Genomic DNA, 14,833 nt, shown 5'->3' with positions numbered 1-14,833 from the left:
TAAACAGGCAACAATACTACAGCATTATAGCACCAGAAAATGACAGTGAATGTGCCACAAATGTTTGAATTGTTCAGTGCTCTCAGGAAAAATTAACTTGTAGTGACCCTATCAGCACAGGGTGACTTGTATCTAAAAGCATACTTGAATGTCGATACTGGGGGGAGAAGTATGTGACCCACCTGAAGGGTCAAATACATGCAGTGGCTAGGGAGCAACAGAGGCGTTTTAACACATTGGCTACTGGAAGGTAAGAATATTAATTTCTTTTCATTAGGCTACAAGTAAACCAGATGTCCCTACGTAAACAATGCTTTAAACTTGAAAAGCATGATTTATAAACACATTGGTTACCATTTCCCCTAATTGGCTATCAAATAAAAATGAATTCGTGGAATTTAAATGGTCTACTGCAAGACAGGATTTTAAGCACAAACCTGAACATGGCACAAGAGGGTTGCACTGTGGTCACTTGAGGAAATTATGCACCCAGATTCAGCTCATGTTTGTAGAATTAAAAGCCAACACAATTGGCTCAAAAAAATAAATAAATAATACTCCTAGGGTCATACAAAAATTATTTTGATATATGGAAGCTTTTTAGAATGCTTTGTGTCACACAGCTGCAGTTATATCTCATCCAGCCATTCACAAAGTCTTATGCACATACATAGACCAAATCTTTATTCATTCCTGGATGTAATAGAGAAGCTATCATGCAACTTGCTGACAGACCAGATCTCCATAAAACAAAAAATTGTCAGCACATGCACAAAAGACTGTTGGCCAGGAAAGTTTGCAGCGGTGGTTTTGCAGCTCCCAAAAAAACATAGAAAATGGATCTGCCATGAGCATGAACAGACAAGTATAAAAATTTGCCAATGGGAAAGACATACAAGGTAGGGCAGCTCTGTATTCATTCATTTTTTTATCAAAACAATACAATTACATGAATTTGAACTGGAATCAGAGCCTTACAGCCCACATACAACAAAGCTCAGACTACATAATGGGGAAGCGCAGGAAGCCAATCAGCTGTGCTGCCAATGCTGATTGGAGAAAAAAAAAAAAAGCACTGATGATACGAGTTAACCGCTTCAGCCCCGGAAGATTTAACCCCCTTCCTGACCAGAGCACTTTTTGCGATTCGGCACTACGTCGCTTTAACTGACAAATTGCGCGGTCGTGTGACGTTACACCCAAACAAAATTGGCGTCCTTTTTTCCCCACAAATAGAGCTTTCTTTTGGTGGTATTTGATCACCTCTGCGGTTTTTATTTTTTGTGCTATAAACAAAAAAAGAGCGACAATTTTGAAAAAGCAACTCAATAGTTTTTACTTTTTGCTATAATAAATATCCCCCAAAAATATATATAAAAAACTGACATTACATAACATTGTTTCGCCCATGTCATTCTACCGCAATACAACTGCGGCGGACGGTCGGCAGGTGGTTAATCAGTCTGCTGCATTTCCTCTAACTGTCCAGCCACAGTCTGGGGGTGGGAAGGAGACATGTAAGTGCTGAGAGGCAGCATAGAAAGGTTAGGTATACCTTCAAGCCAGACATGACTGTGCGGTGTGACAGAGCTGTTTAAATCTTGCAGCTGGATGAATACAAAGCCTTTGGCAGGTAAAACAGTTTCCTTATACAATATGTATTTATTCGGTGTATTTAGTTGTTTGCCTATAGTTCAGCTTTACTGAAAGTTATATTTTAGCTGTTTAGAAAAGTTCCAAAAATATACTGCTTACCCTTGAGATTTGAAAAACTGCAGGAGCATTGGATCAGTGTTAAGTCTTTGCGCAACAGTCTTCGCAACCTGAAAGACAGCATTCCACAATATTTTGAATACATGCTTAGAGACCCTGGCATCAGACTTCACTATTTCAAACTTCATTGAAAATTGGAGGCTGGTGATGGTTTGGTGACAGTCAAAGCAAATGAAAGCTGTCTATGTTTCCTGGTGGAAAATCCCAGTCTAATTGTGAAGATGATGCTGGCAATCTCTTTATTCTAGATCTGATATTTCTCAGACTGGTACCCTCCACTAGCAGACTGGAAACAATGTATATATTGACAGAAAGCACCAACAGTATGCATCAGAGTACTTGGCCTGGTAAAACCCTCTGAAAACCAATAACAAGCCCTTCTTGGAGTCCATTGAGGGACAAAGTCCTATACTATCATGATATTGCTGCTTACAGGAGTATTGAACACTGGTTAATTAAAAATATCTGTAGGCCAGCCAAGGATAGCCCCTGCCCTACTCAGTCTGACAGTTTGTAGCAACCAGGGGTGGGACTATCCTAACAGCTTTCTCGCCCACTGAGGGGCACAGGAAGTAATTTACTGCTGCAATGCCCAAAAGCAGTCGAACTGGGAGTAAAAAGCAGCAGACAACAAGCCCAAAAAAAAAAAAAAAAAAAAAAAAAAGAACTGAGGATTACAAGCCACCTGAAACCCAAGAATGCCTAAAGGACCAAATCCAAATAGAACACAAGATGAAGGTGACCTTGCCTGATAGGGAAACCTGCCAATACGAGCAGAGCGAGGACACAGGGATTAAAAACATATGAGAACCATCCTAATAAAGAGTGAAGGAAAAAATAAAATATAGCCAAGTTGAAGAGATTAAACACAGAAGAGGGCACTGCACCATGGACCAAGTGAGAAGCTGGTCAACCTGGACCCACCAAAACAGTTTCAATAGCCAAGTCACATTACAGAAGAAACCTATACAATCCAATCTGGTGAACAATGAATAGGAACAAATACCAGACAAGGTACTTAAAAAAAATATTCTCGTAAAAGGAAGACCAGTAAGTCGAAGTAGAAAGGCCTCCACTCACTGAGGATAGATATATTGCTAACCCTACGGAAGACACAAAGAGCTTGGTTGGGGCACAATCCATGTCCAGCAACTGGCATTGCAGCTGGCCGAAAACAAACGTTTTTTCCTACAGCAAACGCACTTAGAGGAGGGGGGGCTACTGGGTACATGCTGGCTATAGTGGCGCGTGCACAGGAGGTCCTCCTCTCGTCTCGGCCATCTGTGATGATCAAGGTGCCCTCCAGTCCCAGACCTCTGATATTATGCAGATCTTTAGATCATTCTATGCTGATCTTTATACCTTTAAAGTACAGTGATCTGACATGGAAATTGAAGGATTTCTAAAGGATTGTGTGCTGCCTCGCTTGTCAGCATCGGAGGCTGCCTTACTCAATGCCAAGTTAATGGAGGAGGAACCGGCAGTAGCTTTAGCACAATCTCACAACAAGAAATCATCCTGGGATGGACGGACTCCCATCCGAGGTCTACAAGCGATATTCAGGCACGTTGCTACCTATTTTTATTGAAGGTTTATAATGAGGCATTTCAGGAGGGAACTTTGCCCACCTCTATGAAGGAGGCGATCATTGCTGTACTATTAAAACCAGGAAAAGATGCTACTCTACCCAACTCCTACAGACCTATCTCCTTGCTCACAACCGATGTCAAACTATTGGCACGTGTTGGCAACCAGATTGGCTCAGGTGATACATAAATTGGTGCACAGGGACCAGTTAGGATTCATCCCCACTAGATCCACAGCCCAGAACATTCGGAGGCTTTTCCTAAACTTGCAGCTTCCTGTGGATAATCCTGGTAACTGAGCCATCTTTTCACTGGACGCAACTAAAGCCTTCGACAGTCGAGTGGTCTTACCAGTGGAAGGTGTTGGAACATATAGGCCTGGGTGCTAATTTTATCAGGTAGGTTCAGATACTGTATGTCAGACTATCGGCTAGGATCAAGGTGAACGGGGAACTCTCTGTACCTTTCCCAATGTTACGGGGCACTAGGCAGGGGTGTCATTTGTCACCCCTGTTGTTTGCCCTGGCTTTGGAACCCTTTGCGTCACAGATATGGGGGAAGGCCAATATAGCTGCGTTCAAGTGAAGCATTGACGTGGTGTCGTTGTACACTAATGATACCCTACTTTAGCTGGGTGATACTCAGGGTACTTTGCAACCCGTCATGACCCTTAAAGGCCTTGGCGCAGTATCAGCCTTTTCCATTAACTGGAACAAGTTGTTGCTGATGCCTATAGATCCTATAACAGCCCCCCTTCCTGAGTGTGCAGAAATGGTACAGGTGAGCTCCTCCTTTCGCTATCTGGGCATTCAGGTTACCCAGACCCGTCTCAATATATTGAACTTAATCTAACACTAATGCCCCGTACACACGGTCAGACTTTGTTCGGACATTCCGACAACAAAATCCTAGGATTTTTTCCGACGGATGTTGGCTCAAACTTGTCTTGCATACACACGGTCACACAAAGTTGTCGGAAAATCCGATCATTCTGAACGCAGTGACGTAAAACACGTACGTCGGGAGTATAAACGGGGCAGAGGCCAATAGCTTTCATCTCTTTATTTATTCTGAGCATGCGTGTCACTTTGTCCGTCGGATTTGTGTACACACGATCGGAATTTCCGACAACGGATTTTGTTGTCGGAAAATTTTATAGCTTGCTCTCAAACTTTGTGTGTCGGAAAATCCGATGGAAAATGTGTGATGGAGCCCATACACAGTCGGAATTTCCGACAACAAGGTCCTATCACACATTTTCCATCGGAAAATCCGACCGTGTGTACGGGGCATTACTCCGTAAATGTCGTGAAAAATTTACTATTTGGTGTAAACATAATCAGTAGTGGAGAGAATTAACCTCATCAAAATGGTATGGGCACCACAATTATTATATGTATGCAACAATTCTCCGGTCTGGGTTCCCCAACAGTGGTATGCCAGGATAGACTCCCAATTCAGGGAATGGATATGGCGCAAGAAGATAATGGATTAGTCTGTCGACATTACAATAAAGAAGAGGGGGGACTGGCAGTCCTTCATTCGAGAGCCTATTTCCTCATCTCTCAGCTACAATTGGGGGGCTGGGGAATTTTGACTTAAATCGGAGGTCCGCTGAAAAAAAAAAAAAAAATTAAAAGCCAGCATCTACAAATACTGCAGCTGCTGACTTTGAATATATGGACACTTACCTGTCCAGGGAGCCCGCGATGTCGGCAGCCGAAGCCGATCTGTCCTTCGGCTGCTGCTGCCATCCTCACTTCCTGGTTCACTACTGCGCATGCGCGAGTCATGCTGCGGTCCTCTCAGGTCCCTGCTGTGTTCTGTGTCCCACAGAATACAGCGGGGGAGGAGGGGTAGGCGCCGGAAGTGGCATAGGTCACCGCAAGCGCTGCGCTGATCTATGCCAGGAAGTGGGAGCAAATACCTGTATTAGACAGGTATCTGCTCCCTCCTCCCCCCTGAAAGGTGCCAAATGTGACATCGGAGGGGGGGAGGAATCCAAAAAGTGGAAGTTCCATTTTTGGGTGGAACTCCACTTTAATGGACCCTACTTGCAAACTTCTGATCCCGCCGGGCTATGATGTCTCCGCACTCGCGTGTTTGGAAGTGGGATACATGCACTTGAACCCTAGGACCCCACAGTGACTCTATGGTCATACATTAAAAGTATGCTGGGGATACGACGCTTTCTAGCTCATACTCCATTATGGTAAAATTTGAACTATAGAGATATACTGAAACTCAGGGGGTTGTGAGAGATTGGTAAAGGCAAGGAATACACTATATTTCACAGTTATATAACGGGCCAAACCTCAAATGATTTATGGAGGTGCAAGCTGAGTTTGATATCCCACGTACCCACTTTTTCAAATACTTAGAGCTGCGACATGGCTTACAAACACAATCAAGATGTGCTCAACTTAAGTTAACTGATCATACACTAATACAGAGGATTCTTATGGAAGGAGATAAAAAGTAATGATTTCTATAAGTTATATTATCATCCTTAATGCTATACAAGATCCCTCCAATCTGCCTTGCAGGCATGGCTGGGAAAAGGATATAGGTGCCATAGATGGGGAGACATGGGATCTTTGCCTGACCTCTGCCTCTTTGGTGTCGGTATCCACCTCTTAAAAATTATCCAAATTATATCTGCTACACAAGGTATACAGAACCCCTATACAACTTCATAAATGGGGAAATCGTAGTACCCCTCTCTGCCTGAAGTGCGCGAGATCACGGCGACCTCATTCATATGCTTTGGAAATGCCCCAAGTTTTCCGCTACTGGAAGGAGGTTCTTGACGTGATATCTCTCAGGTTTTTATGTTTATTATGCCACGGGAACCCAGTTGTGGGTCTGCTGGGTGCCCTGGATGAGGAGCCCCTAACTCCGCAAGCTCACACTGTGGTTTTGCAACTGCTGTATGTTGCACATAAACTGATCGCACAATTTTGGATTGTTCCCAGGGTGCCCACCAGGTGGCAATGGGTGGAGCATGTTAATAAACTATTGATACAGGAAAAGTTGACGTACCAACATAGATATGTCTCACGTAAATTCTACTCAAAGTGGCAGGCCTGGCTGGACGCCCCGGGATTAGCACCACATCAGCTACTTAGAGACAGGCTCCTACAGGGGTTTTTTTTTGGTTTACCCTCAGCACTCTGGTTAAACAGTCTTTTTTCTTAGTCACGCTATGCCTTCATAGATATGTCAATCTTCGTAATTCTGGTTTACATGGTTCTGAATACATTGTACCGACCGGCAGAATGCCATGGAATAACCAATGCCTCTTTTTCCTATTTTATACCGAATGGCATATATCCTGTATTGTGAACAACAAAATAAATTTTTTCTTCTGATTTAAAAAAAAAAAGAAAGGCCTCTAACTCAACCGACCTCCAAGGTCAAGAAATGACAACTTCATGTTAAGAGATTGTTGGGACAGCCAACCAACTCACCAGGCAAGACTCATGGAATTACCCTGAATTTCATTAGGAACAACCTACAAAGGGTGTGGACATGACTTCTGAGTTCAAAGAACCCAGGATTCAATCCCAAAAAGTCAGCATAACTAAAGAGGTAGGCTGAATGGGATGCACCCCAACAAATGTAGGCAGGAGATACAAGTTAGACTTTACATATAAACTGTAAGAACGATTGCAAACCAGTTCAAGCAGAGGAAGAACTGACAATCTCAAACCACTAAGCAAGAGGCCCCACAGGGTCGAGGCCTATCCTTGACCTTAAACAGCAACAAGGTTAGAAATGCTGATCAGGTCAGACCAGATCAGGGGTAGGCAACCTTTTGAGCCCAGTGTACCAAAGAAATTGAGCGTGCCGGTTTTATAACAAAAAAATGTCAACTTCACATTCTCAATCACGAAAAGGATTTTTTATAAAGTAAAAACTACTTTAGTAGTGAGAAATTAACATCCTGCACTCTCACGACTCAGATCAGCCCCAAATCCTGCATCTTCATACCTCAGACCACTGTAACCCCATGCACATCTGACCCACCACTGTAACCCCCATGCACATCTGCCCCACCACTGTAACCCCCCCTGCTCTTCTGTTCCACTACTGTAACCCCCTATGCTCTTCTGTCTCACCGATGAACCATCTTCTCATCTGTCCTAGCACCGAACATATCTGCTCATCTGCCCCACCATGGTAACCCCCTTTCTCACCTGTTCCACCACTGTACCCCCTGCTCTTCTGCCCCACCACTGTAACCCCCTGCTCATCTGTCCCACCAATGTACCTCCTTTCTCCTCTGCCCCAACACTGAACCCCCCTGCTCATCCCTCCAACCACTGTAGCTCCTGCACATGCTCCACCACTGTACCCCCTTGCTCTTCTGTCCCACCAATGTACCCCCTTTTCTCATCTACTCCACAGCCGTATCCCCATGCTCTTCTGTCTCACTACTGAATCACCTTCTCATCTGTAACAACACTGAACCCATCTGCCCATCGTTCCCAACACTGAACCCATCTGCCCCACCAATGTACCTGCAAATCTGTCACCTCTTTTGCCCCTCTGCCAACACTGTACCCCCCGCTCTTGTCCCATTACTGTAACCCCCTGCTCACCTACCCCACCACTGTACTTCCCTGCACATCTGCTCCACCGCCGTACCTCCTGCACATCTGTCCCACCACTGTACCTCCTGCACATCTGTCCCACCACTGTACCTCCTGCACATCTGTCCCACCACTGTACCTCCTGCACATCTGTCCCACCACTGTACCTCCTGCACATCTGTCTCACCACTGTAACCCCCTGCACATCTGTCTCACCACTGTAACCCCCTGCACATCTGTCTCACCACTGTAACCCCCTGCACATCTGCCCCACCACTGTAACCCCCTGCACATCTGCCCCACCACTGTAACCCCCTGCACATCTGCCCCACCACTGTAACCCCCTGCACATCTGCCCCACCACTGTAACCCCCTGCACATCTGCCCCACCACTGTAACCCCCTGCACATCTGCCCCACCAATTTACCCCCTTTTCTCATCTGCCCCAACACTGTCCCCCCCAGCTCATCTGCCCCAACACTGCCCCCCCAGCTCATCCGGCCCAACACTGAATCCCCCTGCTCATCCGGCCCAACACTGAATCCCCCTGCTCATCCGGCCCAACACTGAACCCCCCTACGCATCCGGCCCAACACTGAACCCCCCTGCTCATCTGGCCCAACACTGAACCCCCCTGCGCATCTGGCCCAACACTGAACCCCCCTGCGCATCTGGCCCAACACTGAACCCCCCTGCGCATCTGGCCCAACACTGAACCCCCCTGCGCATCTGGCCCAACACTGAACCCCCCTGCGCATCTGGCCCAACACTGAATGCCCCTGCTCATCTGGCCCACTGCTGAACCCCCTTCTCATCTCTTCCACCACTGTATCTCCCTACTCATCTGTCCCACCTCTGAACCCCTCCTGCTCATTTTCCCCACCGCTGTACCCTCCCACTCATCTGCTCCACGGCTCTCCCCTCTTATTTATGATATGCAGAGTGGTGAAAGGAAGCAGAGATGAGACACATCTACCTGCCCCGGAACACTCATCCTGCTGATCCACCTCTCGCATCCAGCCCACGTGCTTGTATGGGATGTCACGTACAAGCATCTGGAATGGATGCGCAATGATAAACTCAGGTCAGGGGCATTTTCTGAAAGCAGTAGGCCTGTGTGCAGGATCATAAGTTGGGCCCCCGCAGTTGAGAAAAAGTGGGGCGCTTTGCGCCACAGGAAAAGTTGGGTGTGATTTTCATTGAGCTGAATACGGATTCTGACTTAAAAGGGACACAGTGCAGGGGTTCAGTAGTGACACAAAGGTTCAGGACTAATTTCAACAAAGTTCCCAGAAGCTCAACAGTAATTCCAAAAACTGTCACCTGATTGTGGTTCTCTCAATCACAGTGAAATCCTCTCTGAGATTTGTAGTGGCAACCAAGCGAGTCACTTTCCTATGGTGGATGGGGCTAGCAGGACTGTGATTGGCTTTAGCAGTGGCCAATGACAATCCTCCTCCTCCTGGAAACAGGGACCACCCCTCCCCCCAGCAGAACTGCACCCAATCTCTTCCCCATCACAAAAGCCGACGATCGCAGCTACAGAAAAGTTAGAGAATCAAACGTTTTCCATCTTTTAGGATGTGTGGGGGCACAGTGCCTCCCCGTCAGTGCAGGTGCAGCATGGGGAATTCTGAAGTTGGAATGCATTAGTGTCTCACTGACACTTCCCTGCATTGCTCTGCTGATGGGGAGGGATTTGAGTGCTGGCAAGAGGCTTCGTGTGGCGGGGTTGCCTACCACTACCCCAGATCCTACAAAGCAGCAACTTCTGTGGAGCAAGGGACAGAAACTCATCAGTACAGGGAAGAAAACTTGTCTTTGTGAATTGAAAACAGATTAAAGTAGCTAGAAGGGCTCTCTTTGCAAACTGGGAAAACAACCAAAGAAAGGGGACTTAACCCCAGCCGGACAGGTTCTCCAAAGTCATTGAGACACATCCTGTTCCTGTCAAAGAATATCTGGAGCAAGAGCCTAGTTTGTATCAACCACAGACAGTCCAGGAAGACATGAAGCCATCCTCTGATGTCCTTCACCTGCATCACAAGGTCTGAGACACACCTTGGAGCATGAACCACTCTAGGTCCTGAAGCAACCAGTTGAAAGAAACTCCAGGGAATCACCCTTAAGGACAGGCAAGGTTACGTGCCTAGATGGTGTCTGAGCCAGGAGACCTGACCAGATAGGGATCTCGCGATGCAGAAGAAATCACCTGTTTTGGGAATTTATTGATAACCAAAATCAAAGTACAATGAAAAGCATCTCATTTTGAGACAGAGCTCACAAGAACACATCAAGTCAAATGTGAGGATGGCTATGAGTGTGAGTATAGCAATGAGTTAAAAAAAAAAAAAACACAGGATTTTGAAAACAGCTTACCTGTAAAATCCTTTTCTTGGTGTACATCATAGAACACAGAGCCTCAAGTAATTACTTGGTGGGTAGGCCCTCTGGCCTACCTTCAGGTGTTGACACTGGTATAACCAATACAGGAAGTTGACTACCCTATATAACCCCTCCTCCTTCCAGGAGTCCTCAGTTTTTGTAGCCAAGCAATATACTCTCATCCCATAAAACAGAGGGGCGGGAGCTCTGTGTCCTATGATGTACTCCAAGAAAAGGATTTTACAGGTAAGCTGTTTTAAAAATCCTGTTTTCTTTATCGTACATCATAGGACTCAGAGCCTCAAGTAATTACTTAATGGGATGTCCCATAGCAATGCTACTTGAGGGGAGAGAGACAACCCGTAGGGCACCCCCAGACCTTGAGGAATTATACTGCTGCTTGCAGCACACTGCGCCCGAAGGCGATATCCTCATTCCATTTTACATCTACTTGATAAAATTTTGTAAATGTATGCACTGAAGACCAAGTCGTGGCCTTGCAGATCTGAGACATGGAGGCCTGGTGACGCACTGCCAAAGAAGCACCAACCGCTCTGGTAGAGTGCGCCTTAACTTGAAAAGGGGGAATCTTTCCCTCTAAATCATAAGTTCGAACTATAACTTGCCGAATCCACTTAGCCTCAGTGGATTTTGACGCTGCCTGTCCTTTTTTAGGACCCTCTGGCAGAATAAATAAGACATCAGTCTTACGGATCTGAGCAGTTTTATTTAAATAGATCTTCACTGCTCTCACCACATCAAGACAATGTAGTGACTTTTCTTCCTTGGAACATGGTTTTGGAAAAAACAATGGCAGGACAATATCTTCATTCAGATGAAAGCCTGAAACCACTTTTGGCAAAAAGCCTGGACGAGGGCGTAACACCACTCTGTCCTCATGAATAACCAAATATGGCTCTTTACAGGAAAGAGCAGTCAATTCTGAAACCCTCCTTGCTGAGGATATAGCAACCAAAAATATCAGCTTCCTAGTCAGGACTAAGAGAACATGCTGAAATGGTTCGAATGGCGGTTTTTGTAACACTGACAAAACTAAATTCAACTCCCAAGGGCTTAAGTGTGATTTAACTGGCGGATTGCATGAAACCCCGGACTAAAGAATGCGTAGCAAGTGGTCTTTGAAATAAAATTGATAAGGCTGAGACTTGGCCCTTAATAGTACTCAGGGCCAACTTCATCTCTACGCCTACTTGTAGAAAGGCAAGAATTCTGCCTCTAATATATCTCCAAGGGTGCCAACCCTTGGATTCACACCAGGAAACATAAGCTTTCCAGACTCTATAATATATAGCTCTAGAAGCTGGCTTCCTAGCATTAAAGTAGAAATAACTGCCCTGGAATGCCCACGTCTTTTCAGAGTGTGGGTCTCAATAGCCAGGCCGTTAAATTTAGCATTCATAAAGTAGGATGGAATATCGGCCCCTGTGAGAGCAGGTCTGGCCCTAGTGGAAGGGACCACAGATCCTCCACTGCCATCTTTACGACCTCTGCATACCATGACCTTCTGGGCCATGCTGGTGCTGCCAGAATTACCGTTTTTTTTCCAGCTTGATCCTGCAAAGAAGTCAAGGCAGCAACTGAATAGGGGGAAATGCATAGATCAGAAAAAGCTGATCCCACAGTATCATCAACGCATCTGTTCTGCATGCGAATGGATCCTTTGTTGTGGACACAAAGTTGACTATGTTGCACTGGATGCTAGAAGATCTACATCCGGAATCCTCCATCCTTGACAAACAGCCCGAAACATGTCGGGGTGAATAGACCATTCCCCTGGGAATAATCTGCTGGCGGCACATGTAGTGCGCGTGCCAATTCTCTATTTCCGGAATGAAGACTGCCGATGGGCACGGAATATTTCTTTCTGCTCAAGTTAGAATATAGTTCACTTCTCTCTGCACTGATTCTTGGTGCTACCTGTTTGTGATTGATATAGGCCACAGCCGTGGCATTGATGGATTGGATCCTGTCGGGACAATCCCTTAACCTGGAAGTCCAGGCTTTTAGAGAAAGACACACTGCCTGAATCTCTAGGGATGTTGATGGGCAAGGCTCTTTGGGTTCTTGAACAGTGTCCTTGGACAGTTTTCTCTTTCATTACCACTTTTCAGAAAAGCGGTTTGAAGTATTTACCCTTTAGAACATTCTTTAGTGACCACCAATTGAGGCTTTGGGACACCCTTGGGGACAGCCGCATTGGCAAGTCCAAAGCTTGGATCGTTTTGTTCCAAGAAAATGGAATACTGTTTTGCAACAGTATCGAATGGAACTGGGCAAAGGGAACTGCTTCGAATGAAGCCACCATCCTTTCTAACAACATCATGCAAAGGTGGATGGAGGGACCTCCTTTTGACCTGACCATCCACACCAACTCTTTTATAGAGTGGTGGTTTTTTTTTTGTTTCTCTTCTGGCAAGAAGATCCTTTTTCTGGGCTGTATCTATGATCAGACCCAAATACTGCAGCCCTTTTTTAGCGATCTTAATGGAGACTTTACTAGGTTGAGAATGCAACCCAGACCTTTCCAGGTAACTGGTTGTAATGCATACACCTTACTCCGAACAGCGATTGGTCTATTAGCAGTATATCGTCTAGGTATGCCAAGACTGTTTAAGCCCTGTGCCCTTGACTACAGGTGGGGCTAGCACCTTTGTGAAAACTCGAGGTGCTGTAGCTAGCCCGAAGGAGCAAGGCTATAAACTGAAATGCTGCTGTTCTACTTCAAACCGCAGAAACCTTTGGTGAGCGGGAAATATATGGACATGCAGATATGCATCCCTGATGCCGATAGGCGCCAGAAGTTTTCCTCCTTACAGGAAACTACTGACTTGATCGACTCCATAAAAAGAAGCGGATCTTCAGGAACTGATTTAGATTCTTTTAGATCTAGATCGGATCTGTTGAATTTCTGCGTGGCTCTGTACATGTAAAAAGGCAGTGAAGGTTCCAAGGAACCTAAGAAAAAACAGATCAGCTGACTCTACTAGAGGTAGCTTGAAAGAGGCACAAATCACCTCTGTAAGAGGTTTGTACCAGCAATTTCTCAGATTGCGAGGCTGAAAAAAAGTTCAACTCTAGTTGTCTCCTCTGCAGAGGAGTACTCGGTTTGCCTTTCTTCCCGATTACCTGAGGGTAATCCTTCATCCTCTACCCACTGTTCCCTTGATAAGGGATCTCAGGTGGGGGAGAGGGGGTCTAACACGCTTCACATCCTTGGATAGCGGATGCGATTAAAGTTGCTAATTTTCCTTCTAGGCCCTGCAGGGCGGAGGAAAAAGGTATCTTCAATCATGTATACAGGGGCTGAATATTTTCTCCTCTTAGGCTCAGTTTCCACTATTGCAACCCCAAAGTTGTGTGATTTTACTGTGATCCTTTGCCGCCGAGAATACGTCAGGGTGTGATTTTGATGCGACAGGAAACAATACCTTGGGAATTCTAGAGGTTTATGGACCTCAAGTCGCATCAAAGTGGTACCAAAGTAGTGCAGGGACTACCTTGAAGTCACACAGATCTGAACAGTATTTCTTGGAAATCATGCCCTAGAGTGACTTGTCCAAGGTCACAAGGAGCCAACGTGAGGACGAGGTCCCACGTCTTTCAGGAAGCCTCCCATGGCTACACTGGTCGTCAGAGTAGTTAACATGTGAGGAGTGGCTCCTTCACTAGTGAACGCCGACATGTGGATCTGAACCCATGTCTGTCAGGAAGTCTCCCATGGCTGCACTGGCCATCAGAGTACTTAACCTGTGAACTGTTGTGGCTCCACTTTAAATAAAAGGACGTTTATACCTTCTACTGGACAAAAGAGCTTTACTTCTAGAAATCATTTGATGTATTTCACCAAACCTTCCCCAATGAAAAGGGAAACTAGTCAGACGCCCCTTTTTTGCAAGCTGCTTCGGCTGACCAACCCTTTTAACCACAGGGTCCTAAGCATGTGTTTTAGCACAAGCGCAAGGCGAGACGCCTGGTGGATAGGGTCTTTTATGGCATCTATGGCAAAACATATCGCCATTGGTAGGAGGATTTTAACAAAAAAATTCCAACTCCTTATCTGTTGGATAATAAGCATTTATGCATCTTTATTGATGCTGGAAATCGCAGCGTCTACTGCTGGTATTTCCAACCCTTGTGAATTTTTCCTCCATGATAGAGAACCGAGAAGCTCTTTGGAGGGGAAAAAAAAATGCTTATCCAGATGATCCCATTCAGCATAAATAAGCGCTGTAAAAGTTTTTTTTTTTTTTTTTTTTCAAAAAAAAAAAAAATCAAAGAAGGGACCTAGACTTTCAGCTTACTCTGTTAGGAGTAGTATAAAAAGTGGAATGAACCATCTCTGTAAGAGTTTGTACCATCAATCTGTCAGATTGTGAGGTTGCATAATGTTCATCAACTGTTTCCTCCACAGAGGAAAATTTGGCTTGTTTTTCCCCGTGATCACCTGAGGATAACACCTCACCCTGTGCCCAC

General features: G+C 45.5%; 1 protein-coding gene across 3 annotated transcripts in view; it reads right to left on the bottom strand.

Moving 5' to 3' along the window:
• The window catches only part of USP7 (ubiquitin specific peptidase 7), a 636,127-nt gene that overhangs the window by 181,049 nt on the left and 440,245 nt on the right, over nucleotides 1-14,833 (bottom strand). For all 3 annotated transcript variants that reach the window (XM_073632969.1, XM_073632970.1, XM_073632971.1), the window contains one exon: nucleotides 1,756-1,823. In XM_073632969.1, coding sequence (XP_073489070.1) covers nucleotides 1,756-1,823 — 68 coding nt within the window. The remainder of the gene's footprint in view (nucleotides 1-1,755; nucleotides 1,824-14,833) is intronic.

Source organism: Aquarana catesbeiana, linkage group LG06, assembly GCF_042186555.1.
Source record: "Aquarana catesbeiana isolate 2022-GZ linkage group LG06, ASM4218655v1, whole genome shotgun sequence".
Classification (NCBI taxonomy): Eukaryota; Metazoa; Chordata; class Amphibia; order Anura; family Ranidae; genus Aquarana; species Aquarana catesbeiana.
Note: the sequence above shows the minus strand (reverse complement) of the source record. Positions and strands in the feature narration are given on the sequence as shown.